The following is a 24,773-nucleotide window of genomic DNA, read 5'->3' on the forward strand; positions in this document are numbered from 1 at the left end:
CTTTTTCTATTAAGTTTGAAGTTTCTGTAGCTAATTTGGAAACCTTGTCTCAGAATGTAACTTTTGGCATCTTTCCATAAATACAGTACCGGTAGTATCAGCATGTCCTCCTTATGACTTTTCCTGGTGCTCCATAATGTGATAGCCAGACTGGCCCTATAGCCTGTAAAGTGTCCAAAGTCCATTTGCCACATGCCACTGGCGCACGCCAACTGGAATTTAAATAGAATTTATGAAATCAGAGAACTGGTATTACAGTTAAAACAGGAGAACGCTGGCCTTATTCAGGGTTATAAGATTATCCTGAAATATATTAACAAGTAATGTAATGTGCCCGACTGAAAACACAGCAGTTTAAAAAAACAAAAAAAACATGTGATCATCAAACAGACATCTAGTTCCGGAAACTTTGCTTGCAGGATAATACATATGGGAAAGTACAAGGTTTTAAGGGTAAAGCAGTTAGGGTTAAATACATTTAAAAAATACAATCAATCCATTCTACAAAAATGTATTCCAATTGACTGTGTGATTCACTGGTTGTTCATATTGACTGAGCCGTTAATAGTAGTAAAATCCCTTAAAGACAAAGAAGAAAAGTCAGTATATATCAAATTTATTCTCAAATACACAAACAAAAGGTGATGATATGAAAATCAAACAATGTGACATTGTCAATTTCATTACTTTGAAATGCTGACTCTTCATTTAGCACCTTTATGGGTCGGTTATACATGATCTATATATAGTCACTCATACGAAAATGAAATGGATGAATAATGCGGGTCAGTAACATACAACAAATGAAATAGGGAGCTGGGTCATTTGGATCACAGTTATTTGAAGAAATACATTAACATGTAATCCCAAAGTACCGCTTTAGGCGTCCTCCTCTCTCACCACACAAGTACCTTTACAACTCCTCAGTCCCATATAGAACAACATGGTACAGTACTCTTCACAATAACAGTCTTTTGACAACTAGGTCTAGAGACAGTGATTACTAAACACAAGATTGCCTGTCATTCTTGGACCTAAATTCTTTCACATTTGGAGTCACTATTCTGTAGTGTTGCATTTACACGAAGAGTAGTACTGTAGTTATATACAAATAAGTTCATTGAAAATTGCTGGGACACAAAAAAAAAATACAAGTTCATTTGTGTACCATCGGAAGTGAAATAGTCTTATAAAACCGTGAAAAATAAGGCACTCTGAGACTCATGATTTACATTGGTAATGCCGACATGTCTGGCAAACTAATGCACAAACATGCTTTGATGATCGCCTCCATTTCAAATAACTGTGCTTGGCACCCTCTAGTGTTGAAGTGTGGTCAGTGTGCTTCCGTGTTTGGCAGGTCTAAGGTGATGTTGGACAATGAACACTGACTTGAGATCAATCACCTTTCTTAAAATCATACATTTATGTTTTTTTTGGGGAGTGTAAAACAGAGCCTACGGACACTTGGTCATATTTGGCCATAAACTGATTCATCAAAGAAATACCACAACTGGTTGCTTTTCCTAGTCGGCTGATGGGATGAAAACATGTTGCTTACTGCTTGGACATCTTGCAAACGTGGTCCCTAACAGACATGCCCTGTCTGGTTGGAAGCCACAAGTGAACAGATACATTACAGTGCACATCAATCACTTCACCGCTTTGTTGACTTGTTTACAAGATTATACATTATAAAGTGGTTAGTGTGTGTTTCTGCACTTAGGCTTGAAGGAGCAATCTTTACAATTCATGCTAGATGGAAACGGGGAAATGGCAAAATGTTGCATATCGCTGCTGTCGGGCAGAAACCTTGTACCTTTTGATATTTTTTCATGAATTAATGTGATACTTCGTCATACAACAGAAGCATAAATATAGCTAAAATAGCCGATCTACAAGCTCACACTACATAGCATCACAGTGTGTTGTGATATTGTACTTCTGCTATTTTAGAAAATATCTTAAAGTGAAAGTGGTTAAGTCTGTGGGTTTTATAAATATTTAAACCAATGAAAAGTATTAACAAGAGCTTGCAACTAAATAACTACATTGGATCCATTGGAACACAGGCTAGTCTTTCTTTAATTTAATTTCCTGAAATGTAACAGTTATGGACAACAAGGTTTCCACCCCCAACAGCGACATGGCAACATATAGTCGCTGTAAACTAATTTTCAATTTAATAAATTTCTTTCTTAAACCCTGTTCACCAAATTTGTAACACATGACCCCAATCCAATCAGCCCTTGTGAAATCAAAAGCTACCACCTGACACTCGGCCATTAACACAAGTGGAAATCACACACCTGACTGACTGACACCGGGAGAAAAGAAACACCCAACCTCCTCCCTACTCCAACTACATGACATCCACAAAGAACTCGCTGGGGTTGCCCATGGCCAGGTGGAACGACTGGCGCGAAGCGGTCAGCTCCGGAGGTACAGAGCCTAGGTCACGGGTTGGGGGGGCACCGGGAGGTCCTCCCGCATTGGAGGGTGGCATCGCCAGGGCCGGGTGGAGTGCGCCTCCGGGCATCTGCTGGGCGAGAGGGTGAGGGTGTGGGCCCCCCATGCCCGGGTGCGGGTGCTGGGGCACCATCATCACCATCATGGGGTTGTATTGCAGCGGGATCCCGGGCGGGTAGGGCGACATGTGGGGCGGCTGGGGCATGCGGTGGTGATGCGAGCGCTGCGAGGAGGCGTGGCTGTGCTCGCTGGGCGTGGCCGAGCCATGGCCGCGCCTCAGGCTGCTGCGAGTCGAGTATTCCGATTCGCTGCCGCTGCCAGAGCGAGAGTCAGCGCCTCCCCCTTCTCCAGCCCCACCAGAGGGAGACTTCTCTCCTCCTCCTCCTCCCCCCACGGTGCTGCCTGGACCTTTACTGCTGCGACGCCGCTCACCCTCGCTCCTCGTCGAGCCGCTGCTCCGGCTCCCTGCACACACAAACACACACCTCGGTGAATGCATGGATTAACCCATTCTGACCCGAGATCAGATTCTAAAAATGTCTTCTACATCCTGACAGTTTTCTGAAAAAGCTATGTTTCTATGTCAGTCGTTCTTCGATTTTTCAAAAATAGCAGACCTACAAGCTCGTAGCGCGCCACTCATGTTGCCATGCCAAGTCCTAATATGTAATTTGTGAAACAGTGTGAAAGGAGCCACCACACACTAGCGCCATGTGTCCTACACACTTGTAGTGTGTAAAATGACTTTTGTCCTACACACTTGTAATGTAATGTAAAATGATGTTTTGGTAGCCATACAGCTAACCAGTTGAAGAAATTGTAGAGTGAGGCGTTAACGATTGTGGTTATGAAATAAACAAGATCATTAGGGCTTTCTTGAAGACTGAAATAACTAATAATCAAAAATAGGCTATCTATAAGCTTACTGTGCAGGAGGATGCTATACACACACCATGACACCAGTCTTAATAGTGGTGCCAGGTCACGGCAGAAACATCTAAAATCTGAAACGTTCATCTATAAGCTTACAACATGTCACACGTTGCAAGCTTGTAGATAGTCTATTTTTCGTTCAGGACACACTTCTATGGAATCCAAATGACTAAAATCAGTCGTGGCGACTGAGAACTTTAATCCATGTGTGAATGGAATGGAGAGCTATGGAGTTCCCTGGACACATTTCCAAAGCTTTTTACCCATAGGAGTTTTTATTCATAAAGTAAATAAGGTCTGTGTTTAAAGATGGTGTAAGTGATAATTTTTTGGTTAAAACAAAATGCTTTTATTTTTACATGCCGATAGTATTCAGTGCAATAGTTCAGTCACAGGGCTCTCTCCAAAACTTCAGTGAACAGAAAATAGTAATACACTTTCAGGTGGGTTGCTAATTTCATCCACTCCGGAGAGAACCATTTATGAGCTTCAATTTGATAGTGTTCCAGTTCCAATTTTGTCTGCTTATTTGTTTCGTCACTTCCAATTTCACATTTTTATACTGTATCTCCTGATTTGATCAAATTGGTATCCCAACTGGAAAATGTATTTTTTCTTCACTACAGCTGGAGAAACAGGGAGACCCCTATTACTGAATAAACAAAATGGAGCTATTTGCTACTTATTTTGAAGCCATCGTTTGCTTTTTTTGTAGCTTAAAACATTGTAACAAGTGTGCCATTTGGGGACATCATCTTGAACAAAAAGTGCCAAGATCATAAGCCTTTGTTTGCTACACAGCATATTTTCTTAATATATCTAAAGCCCAGCATAGAAATGTCATTGCAAATCTGTGGTGTGAAACCACTATCACTCTTTCTGGAAACAACACGGCTTATACTTCGTTAGCACACTATACACCTGTATCTGTCAGGGCAGAACTGCTCAGGCTCAGGAATTTCATGTACCAGGTTGAACTCAACGGGTTGTGATCTTGTAGATCGGCTAATTTCCGTGAAGACATCCGATATAGAGGGGAACAAATATAGGTTTTAAAGCTCACCTTCGCTGTGTTGACTGCCAGTGCTGCCGGGGGTGTAGCTGTAGCTGGTGAGCTCATGGTAAGGCGGTGGTTGACTGGAGTAAGGGTGCGTGGGGTAGGGCTGGTACGGGAAGGTGGCCATCATGGGCCACGGAGAGGCACCAGGGAGCGGCAAGGGGGCAAGGGTGTCCTGGTCCGAAGCCCCACTGGAGCCATCGTTGTCATTAAGGGATAGATTGGCCATGTCTGGGAGGGATGGGAGATGGAGGAAGTTTAACGAGGGACATGAAGAGAAAAAAAAAAGGAAACATGTGGTTTCTCTTCAACAAGATCAGCAAGCAACCAAGAATACTTTGGTACAACACTGCTAAAGCTACAAAAATGTGCTTTGTGGGCTAGAATTTTAAAGTACAACATAGACACCGTAACAATGAAAATGTTGTTTCTCCAAATCGTTGCTGTCTGGCAATAACCTTGTATCTGTCCAAAACAGTTAGTGTTGCAATGGATTCAAAGTCATATTATTTAGTCAAAACTTAAAACTTTCAGAAATAGCTTATCTACAGGTTCACAGTGCGTTTATGCAAGATGTAAGGTTTCTGCACAACAAAATTATACAGTCATCTTGCACAAGCACAAGCCTGTCACCAGAGGTCAGACCGCAGCTGCAGCCTAGACATACTCCAGGAACAAACCTGTCAAACGGCACTCCACTTGTGACCTCTTGGTCACAGGGTTTTCCTTTCTAAACAACAAACAACCCCACGGTGCATCTTCTTGATTTAGGGGCTACTTTAGGGGCTGCTTGCATTTAACAACTTAAACCCTTTAGACTAGCGAAATGAAACAGACATGAGTTACAAACTTACAACTGTACCGAATCTCTTTGCCATAAAGAGCTGATCTACAAATTCAAAACACGCTGTATCGCGATGCATTTTGAGCTGGTAGAAGCAAAGCAAAACCCCTGAAGAAAAAGGCCATAAGGTTACAGAACTCTGAGACTTTCATTCCCACTTCAGCTGCAGGTGAAGAGTTACGTATTTATACACGGTTGAGAGTGGGAACAAAATAAATTGTAAAGCGCTCCTGTTCACACATTATGCCAATATGGAACACTGCGAGTCGCTCAAAAGCTTTCAGTGCATTGAGTTACTTACAGTTCTCACAGTCGCTGAAGTCTCCGAAGATGTAGTAGCACTGCTCAGAGAAGGTGATCTTGTTGACGGTGTGTCGGATGAAGCCGGCCTTCAGCAGGTTGCTGGCGTACTTCCTGGCTTCGCGGCGGTCCTGGAAGCCCTCGATGTGGTGGTACAACCACTCAACCACATCTGAGCCTGGATGTGCAAACATGAGACAGTTGGAAATACAAACATGCATAGTGGGCAATTGTGCATTTGGTAATTGCATAGCACACCTCTACAAAATGTAACTGCATTGCTAAACAGTACAACAGCACATCTTTATGAAAAGCACTAGATTCCACCACTAGATCTAGAGAGCACTAATATATCATATGATATTCATAAGACCCATACAGAGAGGTCGATCTGCTTCCTAAGCCTCTCAATAAATCCTATTTGACCAATAAAAGAGATTGAGACTTCATATCAAAATCAAATAAAAACAAATGTATTGTTTCTACTTCCAAGTGAAATTCAACTGTACGAGATGGCATAGAATCAAAGAATAGAAACACAATACAGACCGTTTACAATAAGTACCTCTACAGATATGCATAAATTGATGTGTTGTTAATCATAAACACAAATGTGTGTGTGTGTGTGTGTATATACAGTATATATGACGCAAAAATGGACAGGCATGTAATGTACCCTAACTATTGCATGTGATCCACCATCATGTGATTCAATTTTAACCAATAACATCTCCTGTCAAACTGCCCGTCGCATTTATACTCTGTGGGGATTTAACAGAGTCACATGCTCTTGATTCCTGGAGAATAATGCCAGCACTGTGAAACACTGTGCCACGGGGGCGCGCACACACACACACACACACACTTCCATGCACCTAACGGCACAGTTAACAGTCAGGCTGGCTGTTCTCTCTGACGTCTTACCGAGGAAGGCATTGGGGATGGTGATTTTAAGCCACATTCGATCCCTGACCTCTAGTCCAGACTCTGGGGAAGCCATGGCCTTGGCAACCGAGGCCATGTCAGAGTGCAGCGACAGGTTGAAGTCATCGAAACCTAGAGAGGGGGAAAGGAGGGGAAGGTTATGTTTATAAAGGCAGACAGAGGAATAAGAGTGAGAGGTGTAAAGATTAGGAGCCATGAAAGAATGCAAAGCCTGAAGATAATGAGGTTAAGTGGCTAAAAAAGGAAAGAATGGAAATCCAATGCGGAGATCAAAGAAGGGCAGAGAGCAAGGCAGACGTCGTTTATCACATGAAAGAGTTGTTAGCTAGGGACAGAAGGAGAAAGACACGGTGAAAGGCGATTCCCGTGCCAAGGTCGCTGACAGAGATACCTGGCAGCTCACAACAATGGGCAGGATATACGTTCAAACGTCCAATGGCAATGCCGACAGACAATGAACCCCGACAAAGGTGCATAAACAGAACATGGATTGGATATAGCCGTGTACCAAAACAAAGTTTCCACCTGTTTCGCCGGGAATGTACTGGGGCTCCTTGTGTGTGATTCACTTCCTTCAGCTAGTGTTGCCATGTCTGCTTATTATAAGCCACCTTTGGCTTGTTTTTCAGTAAAGTCACTTGTAAATAATCGTTGCTGGTTGTGTATTTTTGGGCTTGTTTCTAAAGTGTACAGTAGTTGCTTAGTTGGGCTTGTGTCACGGACTCCCATACAAGATTTGTGTTGTTATAATGTTTAAAACAATATTAAAAATATTTCAATTTATTCTCAATACTTTTGAGAAACCTGGACCTGGCCGCTTGTTTCTCTTGCAATATCTGGCAACAATGGTCACAGCAGCAACAGGGAGTAGCCGCTTCCAGACAGTCGCTTCAACAAGATGCATCTTGCATCTTCGTGACTCTACTGTGTGGGAGTACCCAGAGGAAGATATGCATGCAACAAAACGCAAAGGCTTATGGGACACTAGAAATACAGGGACTGCGGTAGGAGGTGGTAGGAGGGTATGGATGCTGCTTACGCTCGGTCTCGGTGACTGAAGAGGAGGAAGTGATGGTGCTGAGAGAAGAGCTGCCTGGGTATGGAGGGTAGGCCCCCGTCAGAGCCACCGAGTGGCTGACCCACGCTGCCGGGTCTATGGGCCGGATCGGCTCATCTAAACTCACACATACACACAAAAGAAAATGACGCTTGGTCTTTTAATTTTGACAAAAAATATCAAGGGTACGGTCAGTTACTGCATAATCGCAATTATTCGAGATAATCCAAAAATAAATCGTATCGTTGCATAATAGTCATAATCGTTTGCATTGCATGTTCAAACATTAAATGTTTGAACATGCTAAATGTTCTACATTGAAATAAATACTAAACAAATTTTGTTTAATAGTATTTATAATAGTTTTATACTTAAAAAAAGGTTTATATAGCGAAAATAGCCGATCTACAAGTGCTTCGGGGCACATTGTGAGATTGTAGATCGGCTATTTCCACAATATAAACTTTTTGAAGTATAAAACTATTAAATATGTCAGTCATTACTTGTATATTTAGGCTATTTGTCATATCTGTGCAACTTTTGTTTATGCTGTAGTCAAAAACTAGGAGGCTGTGTTTAGCTGTAGTACTCACTGCGAGGCAAGGTAAAGTACCCCTGCGGGGAGGGGTCCCAGCACTTCGCCACTGTCAGGATAATAGGCCTGGAAAACACAGTGAGGATCAGAATCATCATTAACCGACGATTAAGTAAGGTCCTGTCAGCAAATGGAAACTCTATGACAGTCGGTCATTCATTAAACATTAGTAATAAATGCAGAAGACAACCACTCACCCTGGTTTGTGTACGATCTCCCGCAGTACCCGTACCGCGTCGTCATTACTCATGTTCTCAAAGTTGATGTCGTTGACCTGAGAGGGAGTAAGGAATAAAAAGCAATCTCTGAGCTGGCAGACCAAAGAGGTGTTTTTGTTTGCTTTGACAGCAGAAGACCAATAGGTTGGAGTAAGGCAATTGTACTCTATGCCGCGGTACGATACGGTAAATGAAACATCTAATCAACAGAAATGTGATTTAATTTGACTCAACTGGAACACAACAAACATTTTGTCCGTCATGAAGTTGGGAATAAAGATTTTGAATATGCGGTTCTTACAGAGTGTAAAGCCCTGCAATTCCTTGCAACCAAACGGTTGTGACTCGCTAGTAGACGCATATAGACGCAGGTGGTTTGGGCTTAAAGCCCACCAATGGGTCGAGACGCAAGAAAAAGGTTTTAACATTCGTTCCAGTAGTGTGATATGTCCTGTTGCACGTCGGCGCATGGTGCCATATGTCACCGCAAGTCCACCCAAGTGATTCAATTCAATGGTTGCTTGCACCTACATGTGTCTACTTGCAACAGTTTGGTTGCAAGGAGTTGCATGGCGACCCATTGGTGTGGTTTGGGCTTTTAACACAACTCAGCACTTCATTTATATAACCACTTATTCAACACTGAGCAACTATGTCGAAAATAGACAATCTACAAGCTCACAACTTATCAGGCTTAGCTAGTACATATACGTGTCCGTCTTTGTCCTCACCTGCAGCAGCATGTCCCCAGGCTCGATGCGTCCATCTGCAGCCACCGCCCCTCCCTTCATGATGGAGCCGATGTAAATGCCCCCGTCACCCCGCTCGTTGCTCTGGCCCACAATGCTGATGCCCAGGAAGTTGTACTTTTCTATGGAGATGGAACACAATGGAGGTGTTGGTGGGCAAAATAAGACCCACTGCGTTAAGTGCCAGTCACGCTTTCAACAGCAGAACTACGTACAACATGAGTGTCACACTTTCAACTGAATTACTACGAGTAGAGCATAAATACTGGGTGCTCTATGAAGAAAAACAATTGTATGCAGCTCGTACAGAACGGGAACAAAAGCATTATGAGAAAGTATGTCCTCGAGTGATATTATAGGCACCCCGCCCATAGAGCAGGAAAAGGGCGTGGTTAAACAGCTTTTATTAGCACAGCTAAATCCATTAAAGAGCCAACATGTTTCACCCCTCAACATGATCAACAACAAATCCACTGGTCCCTTATAGAATTATCGATTACTGCACTGCCGCAACTGACATTCAAACATGAAGAGCAACACAATAGGAGCCTACTGACCCATGTTGAGAGTGACGGTGATGATGTTGAGGGACATTGTGGAGTCTGTCACACTGCTGAAGGATGAAGCCTGAAATCAATGGCATAAGCACAATATGGTTTATAAACACAATAAAAACACCAACGTAACTCGTTGCCAGAACTACTATTCTTTATCCACTTTCACAAGTGGTGGATAATCTAGCAGAGTGCCAATGCGCTGGCTCAAAGGGTGTAATGTGAAAAGAAAAGGGTTTGGTGAAAGTAATGGTAGCCATTACTTTCACAAAAAATAAATGATGAAAATCATAAAAGCGACATACTATAGTCCAGGGTTTTGACCACATTCTATAGTACCGGTATGTCGTTTTTCTTGGTTTTCAAGATGAAAATCATGAAAAAGCGACATACTATAGTCCATGGTTTTCGGCGACATACTATAGTATGTCATTTTTCATGATGTTCGACAATGAAAAAACAACATACGGTTAAAGAAACCCAAGGGCCTCTTCTTTTTGAGGGGCGCTAGGCCCTCCTATAACTGGCTTTGAGGGTTTGTGTGAACACAAACATTGGCTGATGATTGGCTGATCACGCCATAGCGATGATTACAGTACATATTGAAGCTAAAAGTGCGGGCAGAAAAGTATGATGATGTATGATAAGAGCGGCCCTCACTTCATACGGGTATGATTTTTGAGGGGCGCTAGCAAATGGCATTGACAATGAAAGGAGAACTAATGTTTGTGTTGTCTGAACAAACATTAAAAATGCCATTGACAATGAAGGGAGAACTAATGTTTGTGTTGTCTGAACAAACATTAAAAATGCCATTGACAATGAAGGGAGAACTAAATGGGACCACCATTCTTGATGATGTACGATGATTAGAGCACCCCTCACTTCACACGCGTGTGAGTTTTAACTTCATGTACAAGGAAGCATTTCCACTAGCTAGTAGTACTAATACCAGGGGGCTGCACTCACCCTCTCCAGGCGAGGGGGGCGTTGTTTCCTGCGTCTGCGGTGGCGTTTGAGAAGCCTGGAGGCTGTGCTTTGTTCTGTTGAGCTGCTGAACCTACAAGTTTAACAAAGAGTCAAAAGGTCAATGGAGAACGACGCATACCTAAACCTTTAATGGAATCCACAGTACCTTTACCGCCCCAGCACAATGTTTGGGAAAACACCCAAACATTGTGCGTTTGGATCCCAGAGACATTAACGGTCACTGTCGGTTCCTAATAAAAAAAGGACGCTGTAATGGAGGTGTCAGAGCGGCGAAATAAGACAGACCGGTCTTCCGGAAATTCTATCGTGATTTGAGGGCACATAAATGGCTGAAATAGAATTTTGTATTTTTAAGTTTTAACTGACTGTAAAAACCACAAACAATTATCTTCCTCGAATCTCATACCTGATTTAGTCCTTTATTGATTTAATGCTTTTACTTCTATGTTACCTAAGCTTTTAGCACTTACATTTAAGGCTCCCTTAGGTCTACCTCCTGGCTGAATCCTAGATCCTTTAAGCTCTTAAGGTTAATATGAGGGCCATTCTGGAATCTAGGTTAAAGAACAGAGGTGAACTGAACTTTGCCATCCTTGTCCCTGCTTTGGGACAAGATTTGCTGTGGGAATGCTTTTTAAAAACGCATATTTTATTTAATATCTATTTATTTTTCACATTTCTTAAAGCATTTTAACAGCTTTTGAGGGCTATACACAGTCTGTTATTTAGACTTTTCTTTTCCCTACAAAGTTTGATTTCATTAAGATCATGACCATTGTTCACCAGTTGTTCCACAATCAAACATCTGTTAACACCCCAAACGCCCGGGGTTATTTAATCCATTAAATCATAGCGCCCAGCGATTTATAGCAGCGGAGCACATTTTGCGATGGACCGGATGATATCCCGGGTGTGGCTGAAGTAGCCAAAACACTCGAGGCGATCGACAACAACGTATGATTAATTCCAACGCGACTAGCGACGGGACCACGATGGGCCGTCTAACACATAATCTTTTCTTAGAATTGGACGGAATGATTTAGATCAAGATTTATTTCCGTTTTAAAAAAATTATCTCGTCGGCTAAAATGGGGGGGAACATTTTCGATGACGTCCCGCCGGAAAATAACATTGAGTGTTGCGCAACAGACGCTCCCAGCCTGTGGAGCGATGCGATTGGTTTTGATAACAATAATCTCCGTCCTGAGCGCTGGGCGTTACTAATTGATAGGGCGGAGAACTCCATCCTTGCCGCTCAGGGTGTTAAAGAATGATTCATTTTGGAATATCAACAAGCATAAAGCCAGACTAGCTAATGACTCCTGAAATTACTGAAGTAGCCCAGGTGCCATTTGTTGTTGACAATAGACAACCTTCCTTGCAACTAAGGAAAAATAAACCAAGGCACTCTTCTGGTGAATAAAAGCCTTTATTGAAGTGGCTAGTTCATAATAGAAGTTAAAAATGTGGATAACCCACACGTGGCGGCCAATGCAGCCTTCTTTAGGGTAGACCAGTGGTTCTCAAAGTGGGGTCCAGCCGTCCAGGGAACCCATGGGGTCCTTGAGGGAGTTCCAGGGGTCCTCAGCTAAATGATAGTTAGGAACCAAATGGAGCCTTATGGGGCCATAACTCTGTGCAAATGGAACCAAATGGACCCGAACTTAGTACTCTCTCAGAGTTAAATTAGCATTGATTGTACAATATAAATTGGCCCAGAGATAGAAATGGCATTAAATGGGGGCCGTGGGCTAAATGAGTATATGAGTATCAATTTGGGGGTCCTTGACATGAAAACGTTTGAGAACCACTGGGGTGGACAACCTTCCTTGCCTAAAGAGTGAACCTTTCCGTCCCTCAGACCTCACCTGCTCATGGTGTCGTCGTCTTCAGAGTCACAGAAGCTGGTGGTGTCCAGCTCGCTGCTCATCACCGTGGTGGAGCTCTCGTAGCCCGCTAGGTGGCGCTCCAAGCGGGTCTGGCCATTCATCCGTGGCCCTGACAATACACAGCAGAGAAAGAGAGGATTAGCGATGCAACAGTTAATTGGACAAATTGATTTACTCGATTATATTTTAAAAAGAAAACCTATAATTATTTTATTTTAATGAATTTATCGGTTTTTTATTCTTTTTTCATCTTTTAAATAATAAAAACATATCGGTTATGCCTGTGAACAAATGACAATTAAGTACTTTTGCACAACACCATTGTATGTAGTATTATAGAATAGGGCTTAAATTAATTAATCCGACTAAAACAATATTAAAAATGTCCTCCATTGATTCATTTATGCATGAAAGAATATTAACAAGTAAAAATTAAAAAGTAATCGACTGAATAATCACACACACACGAATAAAAAGGTGTAGCCCTCGACAGGATCATCGCCAAAAGTTTCACGTTTGCCAATATGGAAGTTTCATGTTCGCTCATGTCAGCATCTGTTGTGCAGTTCCATAAATAAAACAAGCACTCTGATGAAGCGCATTCAAAAATCTCCTCCTCATTCCCTGATCATATCACTGTACTGAATGAATCACTGCACTGGATGGGAGCGTGTGCCAGATCTTGATTGAGTTTTGTCTTCAATGACTTCTCGGATGCTATCTGAGCGCATGGCAGTGGCAGTGCGTCGTGTTGACTGGTTCTTTCTCACCGTGTTGTTGTTCCATATTCTCTCTGTGTCTCGGTCTCTCTCTCCTGAAGGAGACAACAGACTCTGTCTCTGTCTGGTCATCCAGGGTCTCCACACTGCCCGCTGCATTGGGACTGTAATACACAGAGAGGAGAAGAGACTAATATCAAATCAGACTCAGAAGTTCCCACTGAAGTTACTTACTAGTTCATACATGGGCAACTAGTGGCCACCTTCACTTAATGCAGCCCGCAGGTTAATATCCGAATATTGATATTTTATTTATAGCTGTTGCTACAATTAAAAAAATGCAAACATGACCTGCTTTAATTACTTTGGTCTAAATTAGTAGTATGTTAGCATGTTGTGAGTAGTACTAGTATTAAAATGCTATTGTCTTTTTTTATGTTGAATGTATTTGTATTTAGGCTGTAACGAAGACTCTCACTTCTATTCATATCAGGAGGAGGGAGAGTTGGTAATTGGACATGTAGGGCTGTATTTTGCGTGTCTTAAGTACCAGGTCTTATTACTTAACGTAAGACCTGGAGGCATGATCAATGCCATTTGGCTATTCTGAGTGGAGTATTGACCACGCCTCCAGGTCATAAGTTAAGTAATAAGACCTAGCTAGTACTTAAGACACGCAAAATACAGCCCCAAGTCTCCATATATGGGGATATTCGACGGTCGGACTATATGACATATCCGACTAGCACGTCGGGTTATATGACGTGTCTAGTATGACAAATTCTATATTTGGTCCGGGTTGACCTAGTGCGGATATCAGATCGATATCCTGGTTTAAGTTCTAGTTGGACACCACTGCAGCGGGTCCTAACCCAGACAACCAGCATCAGAGCTATGAGCTATTTTTGATTTAGTTCATGAAGTTAATATAACTAATAACTATAAGTAAAGGCATTTGAAATTAAATAGAAATGTTGATTTCAATTCAAAAATAGCAACAAAAAAAATGAAATTTTGCAAGGACAATGTGGCCCTCTGGAGTGAGTGTGGAAATAGTCATCGTCATCGTCAATGTTGCCCACACCTGTACTAGTAGTTACCACTCCATTATCTGTTAATACTACTGTATTTTCTACATGCTCACAACAAGCCTCATGACTGGATTGCATACAGAGACTGTAGAATTTGAATCCCCAATGTCAACGGACCGGACACTTATCCACCTATGAAATCCGATTTTTACGGCATGGCACCAAAGAGGTGAGCTGTCTAGAGAAGCTTGTTCGTCTGCATTTCCCCCGCTGTAGTTCCTGAAAATGGTGATTACATCTCGTCACAAAATAAACTAGAACTGCACTCTGTCGAGTGCATACTTGCTTGTTGCACACTAGTAGGCCATAAATGGCCAACTAGTGCGCAAGCAGAGCGCGCAAGTATTTTCGACCGCTGTAAACTGTGGAATCTCAGTATCTCTGTGAAGGAACGTTTGAAATGTCTAATTATTAGGTGCAACTATTTGCTACCTATCTACTTTATGCATGTAAACACCTAGTATTATTAAGTATGGTTCAAGTTTCTATCTATATAAGAAATACACTTTTATCAATTTAGAAATATTCTAGATCCCTTTTTAGTTTTTCAAAGAAAAATAAATCATTGATATGTGATGAAAAAAAGGTATATAAACTGAATTAAAATATGTTATACAGTATCATTATTTTATTATTTATTGTAAATTGTTGTCAATTGTCTTAAATGTATTTAATCTTGGACTATAGTGATATTAATACTAAATCTATGTATACATATACATATACTATTAGAGTATGTAGTTGTAAGTTGATTAGCGGTATACTGTGGTTACTTTGTGCCAAAAACCGTGCCAGCCGACCCACCACTTGATGCGTATGCGAATAAAACAGCAAATTTGGGCCTGGTTTGCTGGGACCAGTTTACATAAATTACCATATGTCTTACATCATCATTTAGAGCTAGTCATACATATACACACCATGTACTCTGGTCCCAGCAAATCAGGCACAATTTGCTATTTTATTTTACTGATTATGTATATAGTATACGTATGACTAGCTCTAAATGATGACGTAAGACATATGGTCATTTATGTAATCTGGTCCCAGCAAACCAGGCACAAATTTGCAGTTTTATTCGCATACGCATCAAGTGGCGGGTCGGCTGGCACGGTGCACACAGACCGGACGAAATTATTACTTGCACGCTCTGCTTGCGCAAGTAACTAGAACTGCACTCTGTCGAGTGCCTACTTGCTTGTTGCACACAAGTAGGCCATAAATGGCCTACTAGTGCGGCCACTTCAAGGGGTCCTTGAAATTCAAAAGGTTGAACTTTAACTCAGCCAAGGCCATTAAAACCCCCAGGCGCTGTTGCTATTGCCACCTCGGCCGTTTCCGGTCCCCCAAAAATAGCTAGCAAATAGCAAAGCTAATGTGATGAACGTCTTTTAAGAGTCTTTAGGAGCATTAATATTTTACCCACACAGTAACCAGGATTTAGGATTGAGGGACTAAACATAGTCACTTTGTTCATCCAGCTTCATCTGAGCCTTAATTCCGAGATAAAGGGCTATAAGCATCAGCTTCCCATTGTGCATGTCGCCATCAGGCAAAACACATTGAGCACAGATCTGCCGATTGACCGAGAGCTCTGCCTGCGTTGCGGTAAATATGATCAAGACTAGTATTAATTAATAGAAAGTTCAAAAAGGCGTTAAAACACATTCCTGGCCATGGGGGGTTTCATAAAATACACGTTAATTAAGTCTGTGGCCATGAGTGAGTTTAGGGGGTTTGTACATTTTGTTGACAGATTGCTTCGGAGGCCGTTCCCAGAGAAGGCTTCCGTTGGATGATGTGAGCTGGTGGCCCAGGCTGGAGATCAAGTTCATATAGGCTGTTGTGTCGGCCGCTAATGGCCGAGAACCTGATACTGGGTTGAATGAGGTAGGTGTTCTGGTGGTGGATACAGTAGCTACAGTATTATGACTGCTGCTGAAGGGTGTGGATGAGTGTTTTGAGGAGGAGCTGAATGGCACTTCTTTGTGTTGTCGACAGTCAATTGTGGCTTGCGGGTCTCAGCTACACCGTTCCCACCTCACTGTTCACATCCCAGAAAAGTCTCCAATGATCAACATCACAATCACTGCCTCGATTTCACCAACGCCTGTACGTGGTCTAGGTTGGCTGTCAAGTTCCATTTTCAAACTTGCTTGCAGTTTGCCACAGTCTCTTGCTCATTATTATTAACCTCTTACACTTAGACCTATATAAATCTTTGACCAGAGTCCCCCAGGGGTCTACACTAGCGCCCCCTCCTTTTCACCCGCTACACTAAATCCCTTCTCAGAAAATAAGACGACCAACAGCATGTTGTGAGCTCACGTTATGAGCTTGTAGGTTGGCCATTGTCGCTCAATATCCGCCCCAAAATAGTGAAATTTGTATATTTTTTAGCCTTTTCCACAATTTAAATGGCACCATTGAAGCACTGGGGAAACTGTTGCACCTTTATTCGTCCTTTGTTCAAGCTTGACTACATCCCCCCAAAGCATTTACCTCTTATTATAGATCTTACAGACACTGTGGCAGGTGGACAATAACATAAGATTAATTCTTCATCAGTGTGGAGAGAAAGCCAGAGTGCCTGCATGCCTGTGTGCGTGCGTGTACTCACTGGAAGGATGGTGGCCTGGAGTCGCCAATGCCCCCGGTCCTCTCTGCAGGCGGAGGGGGCAAGGGTGGAGGAGGGGGTGAGGGCTGGGGCACCTCAGCAGGGGGGGGCACCACCGCGGGGAGCTCTGCTGCAGGACTGTCTGAAGATACCAACTGTGTGTGAGAGAGAGAGAGAGAGAGTCATTGAAACCAGAGCATGATGAGATTGAGGACAGAAGTGTTATGGGAAAAGTTCACACGAAAGAGGTGAGAAGATGGTGAAACAAATTGAAGTTGGAAAGGGGGGAGGAACAGGTTGGGAGAATGGTGGAGATAAAGAGAGGGGAGATGGTGGGGGGAGGGGTAAGATGTCAATTACTTTGCCACACAAACATTGCTATTCTTTTCAGATGGGTGTCTCAAGGGCATATTGAAATGCTATACTACACTTAACCCGTCTCTCCACACACACACACCCCCCCCCCCCACACACACACACACACACACACACACACACAGCTTCCGTGCTTGCGGTTAGGGTTTGAGGTAGGTTGTCGGTCTAATGACAGTCGGACCAATATTATGTCTCTGCAAGGTAACTTGGGTAATAAACACAGTGATTAGCTAGGCAAGCATTTCATTCCCTCAAACTTACAACCAAAAAGGGAAATACATGCATGAAATAAAATTATATCTATTAAATTGTATTACGTGTGCAAATTTTAATGCCCTTATCAACACATGGAGGGGAGCAAATAAAATGGAAAATTAGTGTTGAGCATTTGGGAATGTGTACGTCACACAAGATTCATATTTCACATCAGGCTTGGCCTGGTAATATCGGAGGATTTCAGTTCAGATTTCTCTTTAAACTTCTTCTGAGCAGCACTGCTTTGCCAATTGGAATAGATTCAACCTACGTAGATTAGACAGGCTAACACTCGCTCTATTTTATCGAGTCAATAGTCTCTACTCCTTTCGTCCACTGCTAATGGCCTTGTGACTGGCAAACACTCGTCCTCTGAGATTAGCCTCCGTCCGTCTTGAAGTTGCAGATCACATATCAGTCCCCCTGGTACCCTCTCTTTGTTTCCCTTGTTTAATCCCTTCCCTCATTCTTATGCACTTAACAGATGCTTCAGCCCCGAGCCTGCTTATCTGGGCCAGGTCTCTATGTTTTGTCTCCACTTTAATGTAACCTGTAGGGTGGAGTACAGCAGACCTTCCGGCAAAATCCGAAAAGGCTGAGCTTTTATCTGGCAGACGATGAAACTGACATGTTGTACTGCATATAAAACGTACTGCCCAACAACTTTACCGTACACTTGAACATTTTCTAGCGTTAATGAACTGATAAACCTCTACTCTTCTACTCCACTCACCCCTCGCTTGGTTCAGCTAGTGACTCCAGCCCCATTAGCTCCATATGTTCCATGAGCAGTCACACAGTAATGTGCATACTTCATAAAACAGGTCATGGGTAGGGGAACTTTTGACGCCAATATAGTGCCCAGTACGGCTCTGCATTTCAACTTGGCTTTGCTAAGCCACACTTGGCCTTGTGGCTGTACATCTGAGGATACTTCACCCATGGATCTCCACAGTGCATTTTTCTATTGTTCCAACCTGGCTGCACTATAAAATCCCGGTCAGCGTGCTTTTATTGGGAAATCATTTCCAAGATATTTTTCAACAAATTGTACTTGTAATTGTAATATGTTGCATCTGAAAAGCATATACTGTACTTGTACCACTCGAGAAGGAGAAGCGATGATGTGGCACCATGAAATACAATATGAAGTTACTTTATTTGATGGCAGTTGATCAACTTGGCAAGATGTTTTGTGTTGGGGTGGTCTGGGCAAATGCACAAGAAAAACGTTTTCTATAAACAGCCGATAAATACTTTTATTTCCTATGACTTCTGAGACAAGGAAGGAACGCTGCTGTTGAGTTCTTTACCACCATTCAGACACTTCTGAATGAGTCTGCAGCCCTGCTCCCTCAAAGCTAAAATGACACTTAGTTTGCCATATATCTTACCCATGACACCACTCTGCCGTTGAAGCATGGCAGCTTGGCGCTCTCATCTGAAATCTCTTCCTTCACCACCCTGAGAGAGAGAGAGAAACGAGTCAGTAACTAGAGTACACTGTTGGCATGAATCAACAGCATATATTAGGGTATAGAACAAACACACTGGACTTGCTTGCCCCTGCGAATGAGCGGCGCCATACAAGTGGAATGTCTTCTACAGCAACACGCATGAAGCACACACACACGTGGAGCATTTGTCACCACTTTGCTAAATTACTCAACATTATTACCAAAACTCACATACAAGCACACCTCCCGACAACAATATAAAATCTCAGAGACTGCCACTACTGGGCGTAAACTCCAGCCTCTGACATCCACAACGCTATTCATTCCTCCAGTCCTCCCACGTCTTTCTTCATGTTCGTCGGGACAGTCAGACACACAGCCAGCCTCCTTGGCCATGTCATTTCCCCGCGGCAGCCGGCCACCATGTGATTACGGCAGTTTACTAGGACTAGGGCTGGGCACAAGTGCTACATAGAGGGACACTTAACTTCCCTGAGCGAAGCGCTTTTTCAGCTTCATTTGCCACTGTGCCTCCTCTTGTGTGTAATGTAAGCGAGCTGCTAGGGCAGCTGTTGAGTGCTGGTTTTTTGGGTGAGTGTTAGCATACGCCGTCGCCGAGATTGTTGTGGGAACTAGTAGGGAGGGTTTGTTGCAGGAAAGCAGCCAGTGTGTATCCCTGTATCTTATGTATGTGTGTGTAGAGGTGCAACTAAGCTGAGCTAATCGAACCAGCCAATTTAATAAAAGAATCGATTGCACGCCAACAACGTATACAGGACTGTTGATCAGACTAAGTGATTTCGTAGATTGTAGAAGAATCAAGATTACTCACAAAAAAGTTATTAAATCAATTGAATAGAATTGAATAAGCTCATAAAGTCTCTTCCCATTTATTTTCCTCGTGATCTGCCCTCTCTCTTTCCTCTCTCGCTCTTATGAGGGACTGTATCCAGAACGGAAGACACAGATGCAACATTCTACCCCCTAAGAGAGTAATTGTCTTCATACCTCAGCCCCAGTCTGCCAAACAAACAAGTGACTTCACTGTCCATTTCACACCAGCTCTAAAATGCATTGAATAACACACACACACACACACACACACACACACACACACACACACACACACACACTCAGCCCTCAAATATGCTGCGTCCCACTGGAATTCTGAAACCTGAAATTCTTGCCCTGGCTCTAGCAATTTCCCCCCCTTCCTCAGGACCGTTAATCCCATTCCCCACACACCCCAAACAAACACACACAGACACACAGCCTCTCCCTCTCTCTAGCCCGTTCGCTAATCCTGCAAATACAATTCCCTGGCCACCCCACCAGTGAACATACACACACACTCAGTGGCATGTCCAATACCTATACTTATACAGGGCACTTATACATGCACTACCCGTCCCTATGCTTTCTCTCCCTCCATTCCTTGTTGAGTTTGCTGTAGACAGCCAGCAAATGGCCTCTGCCCAGGCCCAGACCGGGAATACACACACACAGGTTCTGTCCTGGCCTGTTCTGTTCCATGTATCTCCCCTTGCCACACACACAGTCCCAGCCGACAGCTGGTCTCATACTAGGGCAAATGAAAACACACACTATTACACTCCTGGCCGAGAGGGGGGGGAAATATGTCCCCGCTTTGATTGGACAGCTGACTCAGAGCCATGATCGAAAATGTTCATCTGCAGTCAGTTGGAGATAAGTCAGATGAAGCCTAGGCTTGCAAAATATGTTAAGAACTGGGGACTCTTACTATTATTCTAACGTCACCCCAGTCTCTTTGATAGTTGGACGTGGGTGGCTCTTTAGTCTTAAGTCTGAATGATTACTAGGTAATGTGAGTACAAATACATTGAAGTTAACACCCCCAGCGCAGTGGTGTGGCCAATGGCCATTCAGCCATATCATGGCATGTGTGATTGGCCTAACACCAATTTCTACAGGCAGCATTGCAGTAAATTCGTCCATGGGTGTTAAGATTTGGCATTGTGTGCCCACGCCCACGGGCTGCTGACAAATGCCATGGGGAGAAAAGACAAAAGAGTATCTTCTCAAACTATATTTATATTAAACAGGCTGTTCAATAATACAGAATACTAATAAGTAGTAACTAAATAAGTAGTAGTAAGGTTGAAATCTCTTTTAGCAAGTAGAAATATATCTGGGTCTTGCAGGGTTAAAGTACCATCTGCTCATGTTGCCGCTTCACATATCAATAGGTAGGTTTTTTAATTATTTTATATTTATATGACAGATACATCTGACTGAGGGTCTACCTTTCTCACTTGAGAAAAACCATGGCCTGTAAAGTTAAACCCATCTGACACAAAATAGATATTACCGCCCAATCCCATATTCCCTACTATTTATTCAGATTATTCACAGATCAGGTTAAAAACAGTCTCCCTCAAGCCCAGCATACTCAAAAGCCAACGCTGCAGTTTCATCTGAGCTTTTTAGGTTTGATGTTGTGTTCCTTGGCTCCTTGGCATAGCCACGCTGGTGCCATCCAAAGAGGAAAATGGTAGGTTAATACTAATCCAGGAGTACAATGCATTTAACAGAAGCCTAAGGGTCTCGCAGGGTGAATTCACCACAAACATGCATTCCATTCCAGGAAAATGCACTGTTAGCTACAGCCACCAGAGGGGAAAAAAAGATTAATTGATAGAGGAGACAGCTATTTGAGGGCCAGAGTAGTCTCTCAGGCTAAGAGAAAGGAGAGGGAGGAAGCGAGTGAGAATAAGGAGAATGAAAGGGTGGCTGGCAGGCCAAAGTGTTAAAGGGAGACAAAACCCTGGCTCCTCTACCGAGAGGAAGAAAAGGAGAGGATTTCACAAGATGATGGAGTGAGGGGTGGGAGGGGTGAGGATTAGGGAAAAGAAGAAACGCAGCTGAGAAAGAGGGAATGCATGTCTCCCACCATGTCCCATTGTAATGAGTAGGTTTCTAATAAGAAATTGGAAAGACGTATCATCCATAATAAATGTGCCATGATGCATCTACCCTTAACCCTGGTTAGCCCCAAGTCACAGGGCTGATGATGCGTTGGGTTAATGGCCCCTAGTAGTATTGTTCTGGCTGATGTTTAGTCTGAGTGCAGTGTACAGCAGTCATTCACACACAAGACTACACCCCTCTCTCTCTGACATTTTCTCTCGCATTGTAATATAAACAAGACTATAAACAAAACCATTCTACCTGGCTTTAAAGTGGCAAATTAACTTTTAACGACACCGAAGAGGAGTAATCATTTGTACCCAACTTTGGAACGTTTTTTCCTCGTTTCATTCCATATCATAGCCTTTAAAAAGTCTCTTTGGACAGGCCCAGTTAGTTACAGAAAGTTTACAAGACATGCAAACGGCTGTCGTGTCTTTTCCTCTTTTGTCGTCCATCATTTGCATGCAAAACAGCACAGCAAGCAGCTCTGTGTGAATCACTGCTAACTCACTCACCCGAAGTCCTGGTCCATAGACTTGAAGAAGAATTTGTAGTTGGGCTTGTTTAAGACCTGTTTAAAATCCAGCAAAGTGATATTCTCGGCAGGAATGGGTATCTTCACCAGATACGGCGTCTCCTCTTCGTCAATGTGGTATATTATTTTGGTTTCTGCCATGTCGACGTTCTTTGCTTGCTTTGTTTCTGCTGTTCCAAGCACAAAAAGGGAAGAAAAAAGAAGTGAGGCGAGGTGGTAGCTTCAATGCTGCTGGCTAGTTAGTTAGCAGCTAGGCGGCTAGCATCGAGAGAGACGAGCCGAGGAGGAGGTGAAGCGATGGCCACTGAGTGAGTTTTTTTTTTACTCCTCTGCTGCTCGCCACAAACCGACACGGTAAAAAAAATTAAAAGCGCAAATAACGCTTCGTGGCGGAAAAACTCGCCCCTCAGACGACTATACGATCAAAACTCGCATTTCCCCGTCTCCTTCTCGGGGGCTAAAAACGACCCACCACACGCTCCATTCACACGACCGTCCGACTCTACCAACATTAACTTTTCCCCCAACAAAAACACACAGGGGACGAGGAGGGGAGGGAGGGAGGAGGAGGAGGGGGGTCGGGTCTGAAAAACTTTTCACCACTTTGCAGCAAGAAGCCAACGTAGCGGCGTCTGACGTACGTCCCCTCCACCCCCCCCCCCCCCCCCCTTACGTACACTCGTGTGAGCCCCCCCCCCCCACCGTAGAGTATAGCCCCCTCCCACTAGGGCTGCACGATATGGACAACATTTTCATATCTCGGGATTTATCATGCCAAATATTGCGATATCGATACGATATGCCAGGGGTAGTGCACTGTGGAGGGTGGTCACGCCGTCACGGGCACATTAGCATAAGTGAGTGAGAGATGATTTTTCTTTTCAAATTAAATATTAAAAAATGTTTAGTCTGTTTTTGATAAATGAAGTCCCCTCGCATGATACAAATTACATCCAGCACATAATTCTACATTAGACTGACTGGGGAGAAAGTGCTAAGTGCTATTGGGTTCCCACACTTCCCATATACTATTAGTGTAGCAATAATGAAAACTAGTAGGCTACTACGGATGGGATGTTGCTGGCTTTATATTGATATTGGATATATCGTGATACCGTTGCCTTTTTGCGATACTAATATTGCGCATGTTCATACTTGTGCAGCCTTACCCCACACCCACCAACAATACTGTTAGGCCTATTCATAAATTTCATAATAAAGTCACATTCTTCACGGCACTTAGGCTACGTTTTTGCACATAGGCCTACAGTAATAATAATTGAACCAAAACAAACTGAACCAAAACAATTTGTTTTCACAATCACAATGGAAGCAGTTTAAAATATTGATCCGTTAAGTTTTCCGTGTTCACAAATTAACATCAGATGCATGCTGAGGGGTTTTGTCTCACTGGCACATTTGGAACATCAGTTGTGAAATGTGTATTACACTGTCTGCACAAGCTTATTACAGCTTTATTGAATTACTATAACAACATTTCCTTCACGGTAGTACAGTTCGACCAGATAAACTAAATGACATTATCAGGGAAGGACAAGCCAAGGAAGGGAAAAAACACAGGTTCTGAAGAATGACATGCTTGTGAAACAAGGAGGATGGTTTGTTTTTAGCATATTATTCTCTTCTAGAAAATTGATACATTTACAACTATACCACTAGAGGGAGATCTCTGTCAGTCTACTGATCACAGTCTATGCTGCAGACACAACAACAACATTTGGTCTCTCGAGACAAAAACAACGATTATTTATTTATTTATCTACCAAAAATGGGTTCCCAGATGGCAACAGAATAAATAAAAGTATATACAAACTTGAAAGTTGGTAATATTAACAATCTATGAACTCAGAAATGTAAGAGTATAGGCTAATATAATTTTCATACTTTTCACAAAGATCAACCTTTAAAACCAAACCACACCAGTTGTTAAGGTCAACCACACCAGTGCAACTCATTGAGTTGCAATGAGTTGCATTTGTGTGGTTGTGTGTTTTTTTTTGTCCAAAGGAGTTGCAACTGGTGTGGTTTGGGCTTTACATCACTGTATGGCAGCTGTATGATACTGCATTTATTTAGATTTAAACAACACAAACTGAATGCAATCCTTATTTATGGCAATCTTTCTTCACTATGATAATCAGGTAGGCTACT

The 24,773-nt window shown here is 42.8% G+C and overlaps 1 protein-coding gene across 1 annotated transcript; it reads right to left on the bottom strand.

Moving 5' to 3' along the window:
* Positions 1 to 600: 600 nt before the first annotated feature.
* On the bottom strand, positions 601 to 23,181 carry dvl2 (dishevelled segment polarity protein 2). The gene is made up of 15 exons (XM_083789146.1): positions 22,582 to 23,181; positions 19,052 to 19,121; positions 17,031 to 17,182; positions 13,371 to 13,483; positions 12,580 to 12,709; positions 10,691 to 10,781; positions 9,725 to 9,794; positions 9,150 to 9,289; positions 8,398 to 8,474; positions 8,199 to 8,266; positions 7,588 to 7,722; positions 6,528 to 6,659; positions 5,605 to 5,781; positions 4,466 to 4,690; positions 601 to 2,934 (listed from the first exon to the last, which is right to left on the bottom strand). The coding sequence occupies exons 1-15, from the start codon at positions 22,740 to 22,742 to the stop codon at positions 2,363 to 2,365; spliced, it is 2,313 nt and encodes a 770-aa protein (XP_083645272.1). The 5' UTR covers positions 22,743 to 23,181; the 3' UTR covers positions 601 to 2,362.
* Between the last annotated feature and the right edge of the window lie 1,592 nt (positions 23,182 to 24,773).

Source organism: Protomyctophum parallelum (assembly GCF_964188405.1).
Source record: "Protomyctophum parallelum genome assembly, chromosome: 18".
Classification (NCBI taxonomy): Eukaryota; Metazoa; Chordata; class Actinopteri; order Myctophiformes; family Myctophidae; genus Protomyctophum; species Protomyctophum parallelum.